Source organism: Diospyros lotus, chromosome 8, assembly GCF_014633365.1.
Source record: "Diospyros lotus cultivar Yz01 chromosome 8, ASM1463336v1, whole genome shotgun sequence".
NCBI classification, from domain to species: Eukaryota; Viridiplantae; Streptophyta; class Magnoliopsida; order Ericales; family Ebenaceae; genus Diospyros; species Diospyros lotus.
This window is the reverse complement of record NC_068345.1, coordinates 40,950,864-40,972,727: the sequence shown is the minus strand read 5'-3', so window position 1 is coordinate 40,972,727 and position 21,864 is coordinate 40,950,864. Positions and strand designations below refer to the sequence as shown.

Below are 21,864 nucleotides of genomic sequence, written 5' to 3'. Positions count from 1 at the left end.
AATGTGTATTACTCATACTGATGCTGTGCACTTTTAGTTTATGTGTAATATCCTAAAAATAATATAAGTGTAAATTAAATTTATTTAATTAATTAAATTGATTAACTTGTTTAAAAATTTTGTAGCTGTGCGTGTGTGCGTAGGGGTTAAGCAAGTGGCCATTTTGTCAAATGGAAAGCAAAGAAGAGCAGAGGAGAGAGAGAGAGAGCTGGGAGATTGAGGAGGGGGTGCGGCCGAGTGAAGAAGAAGCCGCGAGAGGAAGAGATAGAGCTCGAGATGGAGAGAAGATGGCCGAGCGAAGCAGCAGCGACCAGCGGTGGCCATGGCCGATTGCAGCGTGCGCGTGGGGAAGATGATGAACAGCAGCGGCCGCTGGAAGAGAAGAAGAAGAAGAAGAAGAGGAAAGAAGAAAGGAAGAAGAAGAAAAGAAGAAGAAGCCAGGCGCAGGAACAGTGGGCGCGGATAGGAGGAAGAAAGGAAGAAGAAGAAGAAAAGCAAAGGAAGAAAGAAAAAAAAAATAAAGAAATTTTGGGATTTTTCGGCATGAGAAGTGATCAGGTACGTGGGTAAAAATTAGTCGAAGTATGTCATGTTTAAATTATAAATTTTAGACGATTAAAATTAATTAATTTGAGTCTCGATTGTGTTATTTGTTAGGAAATGATTTAATTTGCCTCGGGAGCTTAAGAGAGGTTAGAATCAGCTAGTTCCAGGCAAGTTCTCAACCCTCATCTCCTAATCTTTAATTCCCGTGAGAAACCCTATGATTTCTCGTATTTTATACTCTCCCTTCGTCTGTTTCGGCTCGTTTTTTAATTATAGAATTTTGAGTCGTTGATTTAAATTTAATTTACCCAGCTGGCTTCGAGGATTTTATTAGCGTGATTTAATTTAAAATAAATATGAGACTCGTTGAGATTTTAATTGTGGTGCGCTTACATGAGATTTTAGATGGTTAATTACTTATATTACACGGTTAGATTTAATTAATGTGAGCTACAGGTTTTATTAATAGTTATTAAATGCTTTATTTTGCAGTGGGAGTGCAAGAAAAAGAGGAAACAGTCGTGTGAAGGCAAGCTTCTAACCCTCTCCTTGTGTTCTTTAATTCCCGTGAGAGACTTCGTAGTTTCTCGTATTTTATCATCTCCCTTACTTTAATTCGGCAACTGGCCTTATTTGTTGAATTATTATTCATTAGGTTTAATTTAAATTAAATCCAGGACTTTTAGAGTTTATTTGTTATGAGTCTACGGGGGTTTGTATCGCCCCCCATTCCTTTGGGAATGATGCTGAACCAGCTTGGGAACTAGGTTCCTAGACGTGCGGGTTTATTTATGATTTTATTGGGTTTATTTACAGTTTTTCTTGGGTTTATTTATGGTTCGGTTAGAGCTATCAAGCAGTAAGGCAGGGGTCGGTTGTTGGTGACATTGGGGTAGACTATTGTATGGCCTTGAAGTGGACCGTCGGGTGGACACTCCTTGTCACTGGCCGTTGACCGGTGCCGAACACTGCTGACTAGCTCTGCCAGTATGTGATTTTCTGCACGTTTAGATTTATTATATTACTGTCCATGATTTGATATGCACATGGGTACGGGTTGCATATTGGGATATTCATTTATTGAGTATGCTTGGACACGAACATGCTAGCTTGGTTAGGTTGCATCCAACACGGGCATATGCATCGCGTGTAGTTTACTATGTGGGCGGAGCATGGCCTGATGCCTGGATGTATGGGCGCCGGTGTATCACGTTGATGCTCACTACGCCATTGCATTGTTATGTGCATTGCATGGCTACTGGTAGTTATTAGTTCTCGGACGGGAGTACCGTTCCGAGGGAGCCTGTGGCTCGGTTGTCGGGAGTATCGACGGGGACGGGCGACGGGAGTACCGGCCTGGGATCGCGCGCGCAGGTTTGTGGAGATATTTGTTGCCTTTCAGGGCAGCGGCAGGTTGGCATGGGACTTGGGTGCCGTGTGTCTTGTGTGGGCCCCAAGGACCGGTATGTGCTTTTATTATGCTCCACTATTGTGTTGTAGCGTCTCATGGCTTGTGTGTACCTAAGGATTTATTTTGGAGAGTTTTTTTTTTCTGATTATGCTCAACCTACAGCCTTTCTTTTCTTTATGCTTGCTGAGTCTCTCGACTCACCTTGCTTTCCATCATTCTAGGTAGTGGCAGCGTGGACCTTGGCAAGGGAGTCAGTGCCTAGCGACAGAGTCGGTATGGTGTACAGGCAGTCCCGTCAATCTCTGTCAACTCTGATGGTTGTATAGGGTTTGTTCTTTTATTTCTGATTGTGCCAGGTCATACCTCGTGTCTCGTGTGTGTCGGCACAGGAGTTTGTATTTTTTTTTTTTTTTATCTTGTGACCGCTGTGCTAGCGGGGTTCCCGTAGTGCATGCATGTGTATATAGTTTAGCTTCCGCTGTTCTTATTTTTGTGTATGCATGTCAGGGTGGTCTTTGTCTCGTGTTTCATTATTTTTCCCCTTCCGTAAGTGCTCTCGTTCGGATAGTTTGGGCAACTGGGATATCCGGGCGGGAGTGCTTACAATGTTGGTATCAGAGCATAGTTTGAGTCATTTTTTAGGGACGAGTTCCTGTACACCGAAGTTGTCAAGTAGAGTTAGTGAGGTCTAGGTGAATCAAATAAGATAGGATGAAGTGGAGTGATTAAAGGTTTATGAGTGGCCACGAGTGGGAAGGAATTGACTATAGGAAAAGTCGGTGAGACAAGGAAAATGACTCATTGGTACATTTATAGGTTGTGTGCATATCTGGATGTTAAAGTTTTGTTATTGGGTATGACGAGCAAATAAATTGGAAGTTTCGTGCTTGGAAGGCCTAACCGCGATTTGATGATGACTGTTCTATGACATTTAGGCATTTACTCGGATGTGGAACATGCACTGTGTAGGCAATGAAATCGAACTGGGTTCGTGATAGTTCCAATCGTTAAAGATTTGGAATTTTAGTGTAACTTTGAGTAGGGAGATGATGTCTCGGTGACACGTGCGGTTGGGTTATGCGGTCAATGAGTAATTAAGTGATCGGGACCTACTAGATGAAGTAGGCAGTTCACTCAAGACAGTTATTAATGATTATGTCTATAATGGAAACTTAGAGGTGTTGGGCTCAGGCAAGTGTAGAGCTTATGTCGGAACATGAGGGTATACTCAAGTGCATGTCTGGGAAGGGTTACCTTCTAAGCTGGAGACCGAGACTAGAATGGATTGCTGTTTGGGTTCGTTAATGATCCAACTTGACTAAGGATGTTCCCTAGGGTGCATTTGTGTTTTGAAGGTAATGATAGAATAAAATAATAAAGGATTTGAGGGTGAACAAGGATAATCGTGCATAAAATGGGAAGACCATCCTTACCCTGTTACTTGGTTTAGGGTAAAATAGTCCATCTGATGATCGTTTGCTCTCGGTTTGACCAGAAAGAGGTCACAAAACGAGTAACTATAAACAACCGCCATAACTTGATGAACAGAGATTTGGAGGATAAGGTGAAGGGTTGGTAGTTATCGAATGAGTCGTAGAAGGGATCCACAATTGGGTAAGTTGATTCCTAGGAGGGGAGATCGAGTGACATTTTAGATCCCGAGCATACGCGACAAATTGTGGGAGTAAGTACTGCCGAGAAAATGCTGTGTACCTGATTGAGAATCAGTTGGAAAAGTCAAACTAAAGGATATTGCTGTGAATTCGTGATTGAGTATGACATATTGCTTCTATGTCCCTATGCTTCGTAGGTACGTGGTAGGTTCCAATCACGTTATCGAGTATTAATTTTTCGACATGCAAGGAGATGGTTCTACTCCTGTCACTATCGGTTGTATCCAGAATTAGCTGCGTCCACATTGAGCCTGGTGCTGCGAGTCAGTTTATCATTAGGATTGAATGTCGCTGAATTTTGAGTTGCCTTTAAATTGATATGTGGTCGAGATAGCTTTGGGGAACGGTTGAGTTATGATGTGGTAATAGGAGAACATTGTGGTTGTATGTAATATATGATTGATGACGTTTCTTAAGCTAGTTAGGGTATTAGCGATTATATCGTGGCCCTAGTGAGGTGATGGATCGGGGAGATATGCTAATGTATTAAGTCTAGTAGTAGACTCAAACTTGTGGGAACTGGAAAATGATGATATGGAATGTCCTGGAGGTGATGTTGGATAATATCACGAGCGGTGTAAGCGTATCTTGAGGACATGTACTAGATGCGAATTTCGAGGACGAAATTCTATTAAGGAGGGGAGAATTGTAATATTCTAAAAATAATATAAGTGTAAATTAAATTTATTTAATTAATTAAATTGATTAACTTGTTTAAAAATTTTGTGGCTGTGCGTGTGTGTGTAGGGGTTAAGCAAGTGGCCATTTTGTCAAATGGAAAGCAAAGAAGAGCAGAGGAGAGAGAGAGAGAGCTGGGAGATTGAGGAGGGGGTGCGGCCGAGTGAAGAAGAAGCCGCGAGAGGAAGAGATAGAGCTCGAGATGGAGAGAAGATGGCCGAGCGAAGCAGCAGCGACTAGCGGCGGCCATGGCCGATTGCAGCGTGCGCGTGGGGAAGATGATGAACAGCAGCGGCCGCTGGAAGAGAAGAAGAAGAAGAAGAAGAAGAAGAAGAAAAGAAGAGGAAAGAAGAAAGGAAGAAGAAGAAGCCAGGCGTAGGAACAGTGGGCGCGGAGAGGAGGAAGAAAGGAAGAAGAAGAAGAAAAGGAAAGGAAGAAAGAAAAAAAAAATAAAGAAATTTTGGGATTTTTCGGCATGAGAAGTGATCAGGTACGTGGGTAAAAATTAGTCGAAGCATGTCATCTTTAAATTATAAATTTTAGGCGATTAAAATTAATTAATTTGAGTCTCGGTTGTGTTATTTGCTAGGAAATGATTTAATTTGCCTCGGGAGCTTGAGAGAGGTCGGAATCAGCTAGTTCCAGGCAAGTTCTCAACCCTCATCTCCTGATCTTTAATTCCCGTGAGAAACCCTATGATTTCTTGTATTTTATACTCTCCCTTTGTCTATTTCGGCTCGTTTATTAATTATAGAATTTTGAGTCGTTGATTTAAATTTAATTTACCAAGCTGGTTTCGAGGATTTTATTAGCGTGATTTAATTTAAAATAAATATGAGACTCGTTGAGATTTTAATTGTGGTGCGCTTACATGAGATTTTAGATGGTTAATTACTTATATTACACGATTATATTTAATTAATGTGAGCCACGGGTTTTATTAATAGTTATTAAATGCTTTACTTTGCAGTGGGAGTGCAAGAAAAAGAGGAAACAGTCGTGTGAAGGCAAGCTTCTAACCCTCTCCTCGTGTTCTTTAATTCCCGTGAGAGACTTCGTAGTTTCTCGTATTTTATCATCTCCTTTACTTTAATTCGGCAACTGGCCTTATTTGTTGAATTATTATTCATTGGGTTTAATTTAAATTAAATCCAGGACTTTTAGAGTTTATTTGTTATGAGTCTACGGGGGTTTGTATCGCCCCCCATTCCTTTGGGAATGATGCTGAACCAGCTTGGGAACTAGGTTCCTAGACGTGCGGGTTTATTTACAATTTTATTGGGTTTATTTACAGTTTTTCTTGGGTTTATTTATGGTTCGGTTAAAGCTATCAAGCAGTAAGGCAGGGGTCGGTTGTTGGTGACATTGGGGTAGACTATTGTACGGCCTTGAAGTGGACCGTCGGGTGGACACTCCTTGTCATTGGCCGTTGACCGGTGCCGAACACTGCTGACTAGCTCTGCCAGTATGTGATTTTCTGCACGTTTAGATTTATTATATTACTGTCCATGATTTGATATGCACATGGGTACGTGTTGCATATTGGGATATTCATTTATTGAGTATGCTTGGACACGGACATGCTAGCTTGGTTAGGTTGCATCCAGCACGGGCATATGCATCGCGTGTAGTTTACTATGTGGGCGGAGCATGGCCTGATGCCTGGATGTATGGGCGCCGGTGTATCACGTTGATGCTCACTACGCCATTGCATTGTTATGTGCATTGCATGGCTACTGGTAGTTATTAGTTCTCGGACGGGAGTACCGTTCCAAGGGAGCCTATGGCTCGGTTGTCGGGAGTATCGACGGGGACGGGCGACGGGAGTACCAGCCTGGGATCGCGCGCGCAGGTTTGTGGAGATATTTGTTGCCTTTCAGGGCAGCGGCAGGTTGGCATGGGACTTGGGTGCCGTGTGTCTTGTGTGGGCCCCAAGGACCGGTATGTGCTTTTATTATGCTCCACTATTGTGTTGTAGCGTCTCATGGCTTGTGTGTACCTAAGGATTTATTTTGGAGAGTTTTTTTTTTCTGATTATGCTCAACCTACAGCCTTTCTTTTCTTTATGCTTGCTGAGTCTCTCGACTTACCTTGCTTTCCATCATTCTAGGTAGTGGCAGCGTGGACCTTGGCAAGGGAGTCAGTGCCTAGCGACAGAGTCGGTATGGTGTACAGGCAGTCCCGTCAATCTCTGTCAACTCTGATGGTTGTATAGGGTTTGTTCTTTTATTTCTGACTGTGCCAGGTCATACCTCGTGTCTCATGTGTGTCGGCACAGGAGTTTGTATTTTTTTTTTTATCTTGTGACCGCTGTGCTAGCGGGGTTCCCGTAGTGCATGCATATGTATATAGTTTAGCTTCCGCTGTTCTTATTTTTGTGTATGCATGTCAGGGTGGTCTTTGTCTCGTGTTTCATTATTTTTCCCCTTCCGTAAGTGCTCTCGTTCGGATAATTTGGGTGGTTGGAAATATCCAGAGAGGAGTGTTTACTAAAGCGAGCAAAATGAGAAATTCTAAACCCGAAGAGAGATCAATGAAAACAACAGCATGTTACCCCATGATGTGATGATACGTGAATCTTTTGGGAATTGGGAAAATAAAGACATATACTTCATTTTATTGGATATATATAGAAAGTGAGAGTTTTATTAAGATCAAAACTGTTGGGATTTTTCTCACGGAGAAAGGAATTTTCTGATGAAATTCTTTTTCTTTTTCATTCATTTGGAAGAGTATTTATATATATGATACATGACTTTTTGATTCAAATACAACCTTCTAAATTTTTGACCTTTAATGCAATACCCTTTTTCCCAAAATGAGATGTACCTCTAAGCTATCTTAATACTCTTTTTGCAGCAACCCAATGAGCTTAACTTGGAGCTCCATAAACCTAGATAACATCCTTCCATCTTCAAATACATGAGACTACCAACAAAGCTTCTAACCATCCTTCCATCTTCTGGTTTTTCATCATCGATTTTAAAAAGTTTCTCATCTTGAACTAGTGGTGTAGGAGCAGACTTGCATTTTTTTAAAACATTTTTTGCATATTTGTTTCGAGAAACAAAAATCTTTTCACTTGATTATTGAATCTTCATGCCAAGAAAATAACTCATGGCACCCAAATCTGTCATGTCAAATTGCTTCAACATCTCTTGTTTGAACTTTTGAATTTCCTACAAATTATCTCTAATTACCAATAAATCATCAACATACAAAGATACAATTACCAAACCAGAATCTTTGTTGCCCTTTACATACAAAGTTGTCTCGTTTGGATTCCTCCTGAAACCTTGATTGATGAAATAATCATCAATACGATTGTATTAGGCTCTTGGAGCCTGTTTTAACCCATACAAAGCTTTCTTCAGTTTATAAACTTGGTCTTTTTGAGTTACATCCATCTGAAAGTTGCCAACCTTTTTGAGTTACATGAGAAATTAAAAGTCTGATGGTATGCCTTGCAACGTGTTGCCCTTTTTTGTTGACTGATGGCTTAAGAATAGAAATAAAGACCAAGAAGAACACAAAAACACAGAACACCAATACCCCACTCACATACGCAAAGGACACCCGAGATTTACGTATTCGAATTCATAAATGAATCCTGCTCACGACACGGGAGATCTCTAGTCAATCCACTATAGAAACAGGAACACGATTACAGGACTGATTACAAGAAGCCTCACTAATCAAGAACTTTACAGAAATACAAGCTCTCTTACAAATGCACTCCAACACGTACACAGATCTCTCGTTCTCTCTCTCAATTTACAGTGATACACACTTAGAGAAAAACAGGGGACACACATAAACTTTTTTTTTTTTCCGTTGCACTCGCATGCTCTGCCTCTTATTTATAGAGTAATTTTGATTAGCTTCAGGGAAGAGTTAGAAACAGTTAGAATTGGATAACAGATTAGGGTGTGGTCTGTTCTTTCTTTTTGAAACTTCATTTTATTGTGGGGAGTACCCAGCTGTTTCTTGGTGTTCCATGCCGCTGCCTTCTTCACATAATTTATAAAACTTAGATGAGATGTAGTCTTTGCCTCTGTTAGACTTGAGAACTTTCATCTTGCGTCACTTTGAGTATCTACAAGAGCTTTAAACTTCTTAAACACATTAAAGAATTAGATTTTCTTCTCATAAAATAAACCCAAGTCATCCTCGTAAAATCATCAATGGATAGAGTAATATACTAGTAACAAGTGATGGAATTCTTATGGGTCCACACACAATAGTATAAATAAGTTTTTAAGTTTTTGCTTAGACTCCTCTATAACTATAATAACAACATCAAACTTGTCTTACAAATTATTCAAAATCTTGAGCACTTGTCTATCTATATGGAACTGATTCTCCAAGAATTTTCATTTGATTCACCATCTTTGAAAATCTTGAAGAGTATATAACATATACAGGATACACCATCTTTGGAAGAGTATATAACATATACAGGATACACCATCTTTGGAAGAGTTTTTATACAGGATGCGACTTTTTGATCCAAATACAACCATTCAAATTGATTTCTAACCTTTAATGCAACACAACTTTCTAAGTTCAATGTAACACAATTTTTGAAGCATCATACATTAGCCTTCAATCGTACTTGGAAACGTATCATAATTCAACAATAATAATAGGAACTGTCACATAAAAGGCTAATTAAGGATTCTGAAGATATAACATCTTTTAGATTATATATTATTAAAAAAATATTCAAATTTTTTATTTTTTGAAAAAAAAAATTCAAACTAGTGGCTCAAGCAGGACAGAAGAGTGTTATGTTTTTTTTAATCTTGAAGTCTTCGGTCTCACCACATTTTCTACTGTAAACAAACACAAATTTTCTTCATAATCAATTACTCATAGACTATAGACGTAGAATGTGGCTTCCCACTCATTTCTTTACTTTAATATATAATTTCTCCGGTATTGATGAATTTAGACCCCTTTTTGTTTACTCTTCAGCTCCTCCTCAGCTCTATATGACAGCCCACATCAATTGGACTTGCCAAACGTCCGGGTAAGCTACAACTCAACAACGTCAATATTATTTACAGAATAATAAAATAGATTTTCGGTCGAGCAATAAGCAGCAAATTTAATTTAATTTAATTTAAGTTGAAGCTCTGTTATTTTCAATGAGATTATTGGACTAAAAATTTATTACAAATTTTTAGTAAAATTATTATAAATTTATGTAGAACTTTTATAAATTTGTATATAATGATTATAAATTTATGTTTGCCATACCTTTTTGTGGGTATTACATTTCCTTAAAACCACACACCGAATACTACTATTGAGATGGACTACTATATACATTTTAGGGGAAAATAATAAAATTATTTTTTTAATTTTATATTTCATAATAAATCATTCATTGTATTTTAATTTTTGTTATCAGTCATTAAATTTTAATTTTTTTATAATTTAGTTTATTTTTTATTTTTTTTATCAAACTCTATTACTGAAAATTAATGCCATATGCATTAATATAAATCTAAAAATAGCTTAATGTTAAAATTAACGTAAATCTCACAATTAATTGATTTTAATATTTATATTAATATATATTATATTAGTTTTATTTAAAATAATTTAATAAAAAATCAAAAAAAAGATTGAATTGTAATAAAAATTAAAATTTAATGATTATGGTGATAAAAATTAAAATATAATAATTAATTTGTTATAAATGTAAAATAATAAATTTATCCCAAATTTTAGCTTAATAATAAACTAGGTGTAATTTCACGCGATGCGTTAGTTTTTTTGTAAATAAATAATAGTGATATTTGTTTTATATTTTTTGTAAATATTGTTAGTATTAATTTTTAATTTTATTTGGAATAAGTTTTTGCTTGGAATATATTATAGATTTTGTTAGCTTTGTAGATTAGTGTGAAATATTTTATGTTATTTTAATTTATTCTTGTTATTTGATATTTTTTTGTATGATATATATTTTTTTAAAATTTCAGTATCGTAATTGGATGATTTGTTTGGTTTTTTTTTTTCTTTTATAAAATTTGAATTGAGTTTGTGGAAATAAATAGTATACCTTCAATTAGAAAAAGACTTTAATAGATTTAAAGTCTTTTATAAATTATGTGTGTGTGTTTTTTTTTATTTGTAATTAATTTATAGTACAGTATCATTATTGTTTTAGCTATGCACCATTTAATATTTTCATAATAAGTGTGATGATGCAGTAGCCGATCACCTTCTTCTGCTCCTACTATGTACCTGCAATGGAGACGGAGACTTGCTCCCCCGGTGTATTTTCGAAGATCAAGTTAGAACTCCTCACGAAAAATCCCCCGAAAAAATTCCTTGTACCTAAGTAATTAAAAGATGATTCCAAAAAAGGATCCCTTACCTTTTTTTCCTTTCTTTCTTTTATCCTTGCGTTAAGATGAAGATTCCGGATAGAGATTTTTAGGATCTCTATTCCGCTTTTCTTGGAATCTTATCAATAAGGGCTCAATAATCGTAGCCGTCTTCGAAAACTTCGGGATAACTTTCTTCCTCCGTATCCTTCAATGAAATGGTCAATCCCTAAGACCTTGGAGACTTCCTTACCGAACATCATGCCAACTAGCGTGGTGATACATATCTGCTATGTGTTCTTTTAGACCCAAGTAGGGTAGTATCGGTGAAGTACTTCTTTGGCGAACATGTGGCATGACTGCCATTGGACGTCTTCCTAGGATATGAACGTAATTACGGACCCGAGGGTATTCCCCTTATCAAAGTGAGTGTGTATAATTAAGGTATGACTATTGATATGTCTCTTATATTTTCATAAACAATAATGATTTTAAAACGGAATACATATTCTGATCACTTATCATAGATTTTTTTTTTTTTCTTCTAAAATGCTCTAAAACAATGGATATATAACCTCAGAGTATATCATATATAGGAGGGTTATTTTATGAAAAGTATGATGTATTCAGTTTTGGAGTTCTATTATTAGAGATTATAAGTGAAAAAAAAATAATAAACTTTTATTTGTTTGAAAATTGTCATAACCGTCTTATTTTTGTACATTTCAACTAACCAACTACTCTTTCAATGCAAAAAAACATATATAAAGAAGGAAGACTATACTTAAAACTAATTTTTACTTTGACTATTTGCAATAACGTGCAGGCGTGGAAATTATGGTTAGAAGGGCAAGCAGTAGAGTTGGTTGATCTGTTATTGGCACATTCATCACACACTTAAACTGAAGTGTTAAATTTGCGTACACATTGAATTCTTTTGTGTACAGAAATATTCAACAATTAGGCCTACTATATATATATCATCTGTAATTATTATTATGTTAGTAAGCAATATATAATATGGCGCTTTTTCAATTAACAGAATCAACATTTCAACGAGCCGATTACTGTTGAGAGCAACTCAACCCACGCCTTCTGTCAAAGAAATATTTCTTTTTGACTTTTAGTACTATGATGATACCTTTCGAAATGATTAAATATTTATTCCTCCACTTGTCCTAAGATTTCAGGTGCAGGGATAGGGTCCCATGTAAGTGTTTATCATGTGGGAACTCCCTTTTGTCAATTGAATATTTATTTCATGTCCAAATGCATTGGGTGGGTGGGTGGGTGGGTGTTTCCTGGAAGGAAAATTTGGTAGTTCATTTTCCACAAGAAGTTCGAGCCCACCAGTCCAGCCTCCCCACCTGTTCTTTTAGAACATAAGGAAAATTAAAGGACACATGGGGGCCTACATAAGGAAAATTAGACGGTAATGAGAGCTCCTTTTTCTAACCATTCCTTTCTTCCAGGACCTTTAATTTAGTTATGCTAATCATTTCAGTGGCCAAATAAAGAGTATAAACGTAGGTTAATGTTAATTATTATTATTATTATTTTAAAAATAATAATTAAATAACAATAAATATATTTTATTTTTGGTTAAAGTATATTTATTGTATTTTATTTTTAAATCTAAAAAATGTTATTAATTGTTAAATGTTTTGAAACCCAATACATTTATCATTACCTAAAAGAATTGTTTGAATGTTAGAAATAAGATTCAATCAATATATAGATTATGTGAAAATAAAATGCATTTATTGATACTTAACTATTGTTTTTAAAATAATAAAATAATTATCAATATTATTATTCATAAACATATTATAAGTAAAAATGTGACAAATAAACAAAGTGACAAGAAAGTGACAATCCCGCATAAATCTAAAGCAAAGGGATACATGAGATAAAATATGTCCCTATATATATATATATATATTTACAAAAAGGGCAATAAAGGAGCCTTGTAGTTTTTCTTGTATTCTTCCCTGTGAGCTATTATATATATATATTTTAACCACTGTTAGATTTTCACTCAAAAAAACTTCATAAAATTCTTTTTCAACCGATTCTCATAAATCATATGCCATCGATCAAGAATGCCTTCATGCATGTTATTGACTAGTAGTCATAAATTTCTCTTGTAAAGACAGGTTCATGTATAGAAAGAACACCTCCTGGTGTAATCATCCCTACCTAGATTGTTGCTGTAATCAAAGAAAAAAAGTATTTTTGAGTTGTAAATTGAGGCCCCTTCAACATCAGAATTGGCTCTAATACCATGTTAGGAGTTTCTTTTTAAGAAAAAAATAATTTTTTTTGTTCTTTTTCATTCACTTATAGAATATTTATTAATTAATCAAGATATAAATATAAAAAAAATAAGATATGAAAAACAATCCAGATCAAAGTGTTTTATATTGTATTTATTAAATTTTTTTGACAACTTTTAAAAAAGAAGTCACGTGATTTCTTATCTGAGTTTTTTCAGATAAATTTATCTTTTTTTTCTCCCCAGATAAATTTATCTTGATCCTTACAGATAAAAAAAAAAAATGACGCATGTGTTTTTAAATTTATTTAAAAAAATTTTAGAATGATTCTTAATCTTATTTTGATCATTTTATATTTTAATCTAAAAAATATTTAAATTTTATCTTAATATAATTTTATCTTATTCATTTTATCAAATTAAAAAAAAGTATTTATATATAAAGGATACATACTTTTTAACCTATCATCCAAATTTCTAACCATTAATAAAACACAGCTTTGCAAGTTCGACGCAACAGACACCTTTTACCTTTAATGCAACGCAACTTGCTAAGTCAATGTAACACAATTTTTGAAGCATCACACACTAGAATTCAAACGTAGTTGTTGGGAACGTATATAATTCAACAAATGCAATAGGAAGTTGTTGGAAACGTATATAATTCAACAAATGCAATAGGAACTGTCGGACATAAAAGCATCTTCAAAGGGAGTTGCTATTTTAGAGTGATAAATCATCATTTTGTAACTTTAAACAGTATTAAGACACCTCTAAATTATGCATTTCCTCCAATGACAGGTGCCAAAATAAGGTGTCATTTGAATATTTTAATATTTTTTATTAAAAAAATAATTAAAAATTTAAATTTCAAATCTCAATTAAATAAAATTGATTAACTAAAATAAAAATAATTATATATATATGTCGACGTTTGGAATTGGTCGACCGTGATTCGTTAGTCCGCACTGGTGTAATGAATTTGAGAAGGAGAAAAAGGGTTATCTAGTTCGATTCATTGATCCGCTGGCTGGTCCCTGCAAAATACTACTCAAATAAGTAAACGAGTAAGGAAATGCAGAGTACTAGCAAGTTGGCAGGGAAAAGTATACCAGGGCTCTTGGAAGAGCTAGTTGATATATGGGAGGAGGAGATGTCCTCCTGCATGTGTTGTATGTCTGTAGGTGATGTGACAGAATATCCAGCACTGGCGAAAACGCTTATGCAGCAACAAGGTGCCGACGGGATCCTCATTAATGTGAATGAGATCCGTCATTAATGAGGATGAGATCTAAGGTGGACGCGAGAAAATTCAGACACAATTGTAATGATGTTGTTGCAAGGGGTTAGAATGGGACTAACATGGGCCGAGAAGACGGGGCCAAATTGGGCTTGAATGGCCCAGCTGGGACGGCCCCTACCCTACTAATATTATCTAGCACATGACTTTCTCGTTTTGCGAGCTAATCAGCTAGGCCGACGAACTACAAGAGTCGATGGAGCTCGCTTGAAGTGTAGTTGGAAGCCCGCTCGGATAAGTCGGCGAGCCAGAGGCATTTCTGAGAGCTCACTTGGCCCTGCAATCCAAGCTCGGACTCCAGCAATGTGCGAGCTCGCTCTGAGAAATCCAGCTCGAGGTCTACTGGGCCTCATGCGATTAGGCTGGTTAGCTGAGTTGAGCCTAACCCATAAGGAGTAGAGCGGGAAATACCCGTAACAATATATAATATACCTCTAGAACCTTCCTTCCTCTGCGTTTCTCTTTCTTATCTCCTGCCCCTCCACGGCTCGCCCCCCCTCGCCCTCGTCAGTCGCTGCCTCTTCCTCGTAGGTCGCTGTCTCTGCCTCGCCCTCTTCTCTCTCGGTCGTTCGTCGTTGCTCTCCCTCGCCAGCAATTCTTCTTACTCCGTGGCTCCCTGCCTCGGCCTAGGCCTCGCCTTCACTGGCTCTGGCCCTCCGTCGCTCGCTGCCTCGGCCTAGCCCTCGCCCTCACTGGCTCCGACCCTCATTCGCTTGCTGCCTCATTAGTCGATAGTTGCCTTTCTGGCTCTTTCTCGCTCCGTCTCATATCGTTTGCTTAACTCATGTTTCAGGTAAATATATGTATATATAGAATTTAAAATATAGTCGTTGAAATTTTACCATTGACAAATGTAATCTCTCATATTTTCTCTCTCCAGGGGTTAAAAAAATGACACCGCAAGAGAATTATTGCCATTATTTGCAATCTCATATGTCACTCAGTATAAATTTTTTATTTTGAAATGTCATTTCAACAATTACGGGGATGGATCCCTGGACGACAACTCCCGTTAGAGTTCTAAAGATTTTGAATAAGTATTTACAATTTTTCAGTAAAATGATCCAAAAAATATTAAATATACATCTTTTAGATTATATATTATTTTTTTGAAAAAAAAATTCAAAAATCGGGTTCCCATTTCTTCACTTTAATAATTTCCCACCCATTTCTTCAAAATGTAGAATGTGGTTTCCCACGCATTTCTTCACATTAATAATTTCTCCGGTCTCCTCCTTAGCTCTATATATAACGCAACCCACGTCAATTCGGCCTGATCGGTGCTGTGTCATAAAGCTGGATCAGACCCCAGAAATCATGCCCTGGCTCTGTCAGTAATGGAAGATGAGATGAAGGGTCAGATCCTCTTAATTCTTTCCTTACTGTTCTGCTTTGTAATAAGCTTCACCACCCCCATCGTAGTCGACTCCTACGAGCGTTACCACTTTTGTTCAAACGCGAGCACTTACACTCCAGACAGTGCCTACGGAGCCAACCTCCAGGCCCTCTTGTCCGCTCTCTCGGACGCCGCCGACACCACCACCACCGGCTTCTACAACTCCACCGCCGGAGACAGCTCCTCCCCCTCTGACCAAGTCCACGGCCTCTTCCTCTGCCGCGGCGACGTCTCACCCGATCCTTGTTTAGAGTGCGTGTCGACGACCATCACAGAAATACAGAAGCTGTGCCCAGAACAGAGAGAAGCCATCATTTGGGACGATCATTGCACGCTCTGGTACTCGAACCAGTCCCGATCCGCCTTCTCCAACAATCCTGACGCTGTTGCAGAGATTTATAATAGGCAGGATATCAAAGCTTCGACCAAAACCGAGTTCAAGAAGGTTCTGGGAGAAACCCTGCGTGACGTAGCTAACCGGGCCGCAACAAGTCAATCGGCCGGCAAGAAGTTCGCCACTAAAGAAGCCAGCTTCGGTACTGCGAATCAGAAGCTATATACGCTCGCTCAGTGCACGCCAGATTTGTCTATTTCTGCTTGCAACTCCTGCCTCGCTGACGCTATCTCGGAGCTCAGCGTTTGTTGCGAGGGCAAGCGAGGTGCAAGAATTCTTACACCCCTTTACAACGTTAGGTATGAGATTTACCCCTTCTACTACCTCAACGCCGCCAGATCACCTCCGGCATCGGCCGTTCCTCCTCCACCGAATTCGCCCAACAGTCCAGGTAAACTGAAAAAACACAACACACACGCACACGCACACTCACACACATATATATTGTTTCACTGAATACAATCTCAGTCCACTCCACCAGCTGGTAGTTTGCTGCTCTGCCATCTTCCGAAAGATCTCACAAGTGAAGTGATCGTGAATGGTATATGTATACAAACAATATATATATAACACATGTGCATGCGTACATATATATACAATATATATAGGTGCACATGCATATATAGGTGCATATCTACATTTGCGTAGATATATTATATACATATATATATAATTCCTATATATATGTATACATAAAATAGCTTACATATATATTCCTTTTACAACATATATGTTGTTGTAGTATATATAGTAATTGTGATTGGCCAACAAACACTACATGTGAGAATACATTTCATTTCCTTTGTGAATTAGGAAATGAAGGAAGTAAAAGAAAAAGGACGATTATTATAGCTACGATCACAAGTGGATCTGCAATGCTCCTAGCGATAGGTGTACTCTTCTATCGAAGCAGAAGGAAAAGAAGAGAGAAAGGTATTCTATATTTGAAAATATAACTAAATTAATGATGTCATATATTAATATCTTTGTATTAATTTTTACAAATGCGTTACATTAGCTAACTCTCTATTTTTTCTATAGACAAAGAAAATAGTCAAGAAGTTCAATTAATAGGGTTGGCAGGAGGAATGGTTGACCAGAGCTATAGTATCAATACTGATCAGACAAAATCTTCAGACTTTCCCACCATTCAATTGGACCTTATACTTGCAGCTACAGCTCATTTTTTTGACGAAAATAAGCTAGGGGAAGGGGGGTTTGGTCCAGTTTACAAGGTAATTAAATTTAGTACATTAATTAATTTTTTTATTTATAATTGTGACTCATAATTTCTTAACGAAAAAGGATAATTGTTGGATAATGCAATTTTAAGTCACAGTAAATATCTCTAAAGATTCAATTGTTGGTTATGTGACGCAATTTACTTTAGAAAATTTAAGCTCGACACTTTCTCCTTCTAGTAAATGACATGAATTGAAAACTGATTGTAGGGTACATTACCAAATGGACGAGAGATTGCTGTCAAGAGACTCTCAAGAACTTCTCACCAAGGACTCCAAGAGTTCAAGAATGAAGTTACTTTGATTGCAAGATTACAACACAAGAATCTTGTCAAGCTCCTTGGTTGTTGCTTAGAGGGGAACGAGTCACTGCTCATCTATGAGTACATGCCCAACAAAAGCTTAGATGTTTGGCTCTTTGGTAATCAATCCGACGTCTATGCAATCAAAATAATTTCAATATTAATTTTTAAAATATAATCACTAACTTGAATGTTGTTTGATGTTTAATTATTAAATAGATTCAAGTAAAAGTGTGGAATTAGATTGGAAGATGCGTATTTTCATTATTAGTGGAATTGCTCGTGGTATTTTGTACCTACATGAAGATTCCCGACTTAGAATAATTCACAGAGATCTTAAACCAAGCAATATTTTGTTGGACAATGAAATGAATCCCAAAATATCAGATTTTGGAATGGCGAGAATTTTTGGTGGAAATCAAAACCAAGCCAACACAAAAAGAGTAGCCGGAACATAGTAAGAATACCTCTTCCATTTCAATAAAGCAATAATGATCTTAAAATTGAATACATAATCTCATGGCTTATCATGAATTTTTTTTTTTTTTTTTTGAAATACTCTAAAACAGTGGATATATGGCCCCGGAATATGCCATGGAAGGGTTATTTTCTGTGAAGTCTGATGTATTCAGTTTTGGAGTTCTCTTGCTAGAGATTATAAGTGGGAAAAAAAATACTGACTTTCATTTATCCGCGAATGGTCACAACCTCCTCACTTTTGTATGTTCAGCTAGCCAACTACTCTTTCAACACAAGAGCCATATGTAAAGAAGGAAAAATATGCTTGAACTAATTTTTGCTTTGACTATTTGCAATTATGTGCAGGCATGGGAATTATGGTTAAAAGGGCAAGCACTGGAGTTGGTTGATCCATTATTGGCGCATTCATCAGACTTAACTGAAGTGTTAAAGTGCATACACATTGGATTGCTTTGTGTTCAGAAAGATCCAACAGTTAGGCCTATCATGTCATCTGTAGTTGTTATGCTAGCAAGCAATAATATGGCGCTCCCTCAACCAACTGAACCGACATTTTATGTGGGTCAATTAGTCTTGAGATCAACTCAACCCACATCCTCTGCCAATGAAGCATCTCTTTCAAATATATCACCCCGTTGACTCTTACTATTATACTTTTCTTGTCTGGTTGCCAAAGAGAAAATCTATAACAACCTTGTCAGTCCATCCTATATTGCAACACTATTAATTTGTTAATATTTTATGTCCACTTTGAGGAATACCGTGGTCAAGTTTGCTTAGGATGTGTTTGATAATATAAAAATTTTATAGAAAATGTTCTATCTATAGAATTGGATTCTATTTTTGTTATTTGACACATTACATTTTTTATGAAATTTAATTTCATAGTATAACCATTAAAGTATCATTTAGTCTCTTTTTCATAAAAAATTTCATCTAGGAGAGAGGTGATTTTTATCTTTTATGCAAGTTAGAAAATATATATTTTTTTTCAATTAAATGCTATCAAACATACTCTTATGGTAAGTTGACTGGAATATAAGCATGCCATACAAACGACACGAGCAAAATGGATTGAAAATTTATTTATATACTAATATTTTATTAATTTGAAATTTTAATACTTCATCTAAATTTAAAAACTCATTAAAATTTTTAATTACTATTTGCACATAAAAATGGCATGCATGTAGACTTTATGAGATAAGAGGTTGTCTCCTTGTAACTTATCATATTATGCGTATTATTTAACTTATTTATATTGTTATATTAAAGTTTTCATATGATGAATGGATTAAATTCATTAATAAAGGGATTATTATACAAAAAACAATTATCAAATTTATCATTTCGTTCAAAAGAATCAAAGCTTACAACCTGTAAAGTGCTAAGGACATGAAATTATTGGCTCTCGTGTGTAAAGAATTAATATAATTCTAAAGGAACTGCCAATGAAATATTTTTTCTTCCACTTGCCCTAAGATTTCTCGTGAGTAGGGTCCCCCCATGTAAGTATTATCATGTGGGAACTGTCTCTTTTGTCGATCGATTGAACATTTCTTGCCCGAATACATTAGGTGGGTGTTTCCTGAGAAATTTAGTAGTAAAGAGATACTGTTTATTTAGTATTAACGTCAATAACATGTTTATAACTTGAAGTGGTGTCTACTCCTTACCATCGTTTATAGATAAGCCAGGCAGTGTCCGCTGGGTTCCCAAATTAAAGAAGGTCCAGTCCACCAGCAAGTCTTCTGCAGGCCGGTCAGGTGCTTCTACGCTACGCCCCGCAACGGTACTTGGAAATACAATAAATTAAAGCTGCTGAGAAAGCAGAGCAGCAAGGGAAGAAATAGAATCACACCCTTCATGTTCGCGATGCTCTCTCCTGGTGCCGTGGTCTTGGGTCTCAATTTCATATGTAGCTTTTATGATTCAGCGCCAGCAGCAGGTTGAGAGAAGATGTGAAGAAATTATTGGTAGTAGACTCGGTGAAAGCTGCATCCAGGTCAACAAAGCCTTAGCGGACTATAATTGGGTTCAGGGTTCTAGAGAGAGAGAAAGAGATAGAAATTAAGAGGTTCTTGTTGTAGAAAACGACACGAGGAGTAAAGACTGAAGACTAATAAAAATCAGTGTCATGGATGAAAACGGAGAAGCCAGAAAGAAACGGAGTCGTCAGGCAAACTGAGAGGTCCATTCGGGACACTGATAGTTTTGACGAAAGTTCCAACTTTTGTAGGAATATATCGTGGGAAACCTTGACCAAACGGAAGATATTTCTACGCATTCTGGAAGAAGACAGCTGATGCGTGCCTAATGACCAATTTGCCCTAATTCTTTGGATCTATTTTCAGTTTCGGGTAAAAGTTAGCGTTTATTATGTAGTTAGTTACAAATAGAGCATGCATCTTGAGAATGACAATGGGCCCAATATTAACCCAATTAAGCTACCAGACTTCAATTCGATCAGCCCAGCCCGGTCCAAGCAAATTAAGTGAACAACCAAATAGAAGGCCCAAGTTTTCGATTGGGCTTAACCCAAAAATGGGTAGCCCAATTGTGTTTAAACCCGAATAGCGCAAACCCAAACACCAAACAGAATATAAAACGACCCCTTGATCATCAGATTATAATAAATATGCTTGCTACCCAAAAACAAACAACTATTGGAGAATTAAATATTTGCCAACAGAACATTCTTTTTGTTACTATATATTATTTATTTTTAAATAATATATATTATATTAATTATATTATATCTAATCGTGTTTTAAATTATTTAATTAATAAATAAAATTATTTAAATATTAAAAATATAACATAATAAATACACATTATCATTGCATAATAATAGAGGGCCTTTTTATAACCATTCTTTTCCATGACTTTTAATTTAATTATGCTAATCATTTTGGTTTCCAAATAAAGAGTTGTCGATGTTCAATTTCGACCGACTGTGATTCGTTTTGGGCTGCAGTGAGTGAATCTGAAATACCAAGAAGAAGAAAATAAAAAATAACAGATATGAGTGAACACAATGAATTTTCATGTGATTCAGTCATAATGATACATACTCCACGAATATACTCCAATTATTCTTTTTGTTCCCCCTCTTATGATATTTCTGACTCTTATTTATAATGAGGGGTTTTTATAATTTGCATAAAATATAAAAATATAAAGATGATATAATAAGGGACAAACAATCCTTATCTTCTTCATAAAATTGGGAGTGAGATCCTCATTACGAGGAGTATGGTTCGCCTCAGATAAAGTAAGTAAGTCCCTGCCTCTGGCTGTTCAGCAGCCTTGTTGTCCATGCGACCTGGAGGTTTCAGGCCAGCGAACTAAATGGTTGATCTAGTGAACTATAGGCTTTATTGGGAGCTCGTTAAATCGATCGTCGGGAGCTCACTGGGAGCCTTACCCGGAGCTTGCTGGGAGATTATTTGGTTCCGCGATATGAGCTCGGATTTCAAGGGTGTATAAGCTTTCTTTAACGAGGTTGTTTGGACCTTCTGGGCTCCAGGTAATTGGGTCGGCCCACTAGACTGAGTCTACCCCATAAGGAGTGGTACGAGAAATACATGTAACAAGAGTATTAAACGTCGGTTAATGTTAATTATTATTTTTTTAAAGATAATCATTAGGTAATAATAAATATATTTTGTTTTTAAATAAATATTTGTTTGAATGTTAAAAATAAGATTCAATCAATATACATTATCCAAAACTAAAATGCTTTTATTGTTACTTAATTATTGTTTTTAAAATAATAAAATAATTATTAATATTATTCATAAACATATTATTTACATTTAAATTTT

At 36.5% G+C, this 21,864-nt stretch overlaps 1 protein-coding gene across 1 annotated transcript; it reads left to right on the top strand.

The window, feature by feature from the left end:
* The first annotated feature begins 15,397 nt into the window (after nt 1-15,397).
* Nucleotides 15,398-18,818, top strand: LOC127808917 (cysteine-rich receptor-like protein kinase 15). Its single transcript, XM_052347653.1, has 7 exons — nt 15,398-16,405; nt 16,828-16,947; nt 17,056-17,249; nt 17,466-17,676; nt 17,777-18,014; nt 18,127-18,277; nt 18,383-18,818. The coding sequence occupies exons 1-7, from the start codon at nt 15,562-15,564 to the stop codon at nt 18,674-18,676; spliced, it is 2,052 nt and encodes a 683-aa protein (XP_052203613.1). The 5' UTR covers nt 15,398-15,561; the 3' UTR covers nt 18,677-18,818.
* The last annotated feature ends 3,046 nt before the right edge of the window (nt 18,819-21,864 follow it).

Coding starts and splice junctions, on each gene's coding strand:
- LOC127808917 (XM_052347653.1), top strand. CDS start 15,562: ATGGAAGATGAGATGAAGGGTCAGATCCTCTTAATTCTTTCCTTACTG. Junction 16,948..17,055: donor AAGGAAAAGAAGAGAGAAAG/GTATTCTATATT, acceptor TTTTTTCTATAG/ACAAAGAAAATAGTCAAGAA. Junction 17,250..17,465: donor GGTTTGGTCCAGTTTACAAG/GTAATTAAATTT, acceptor AACTGATTGTAG/GGTACATTACCAAATGGACG.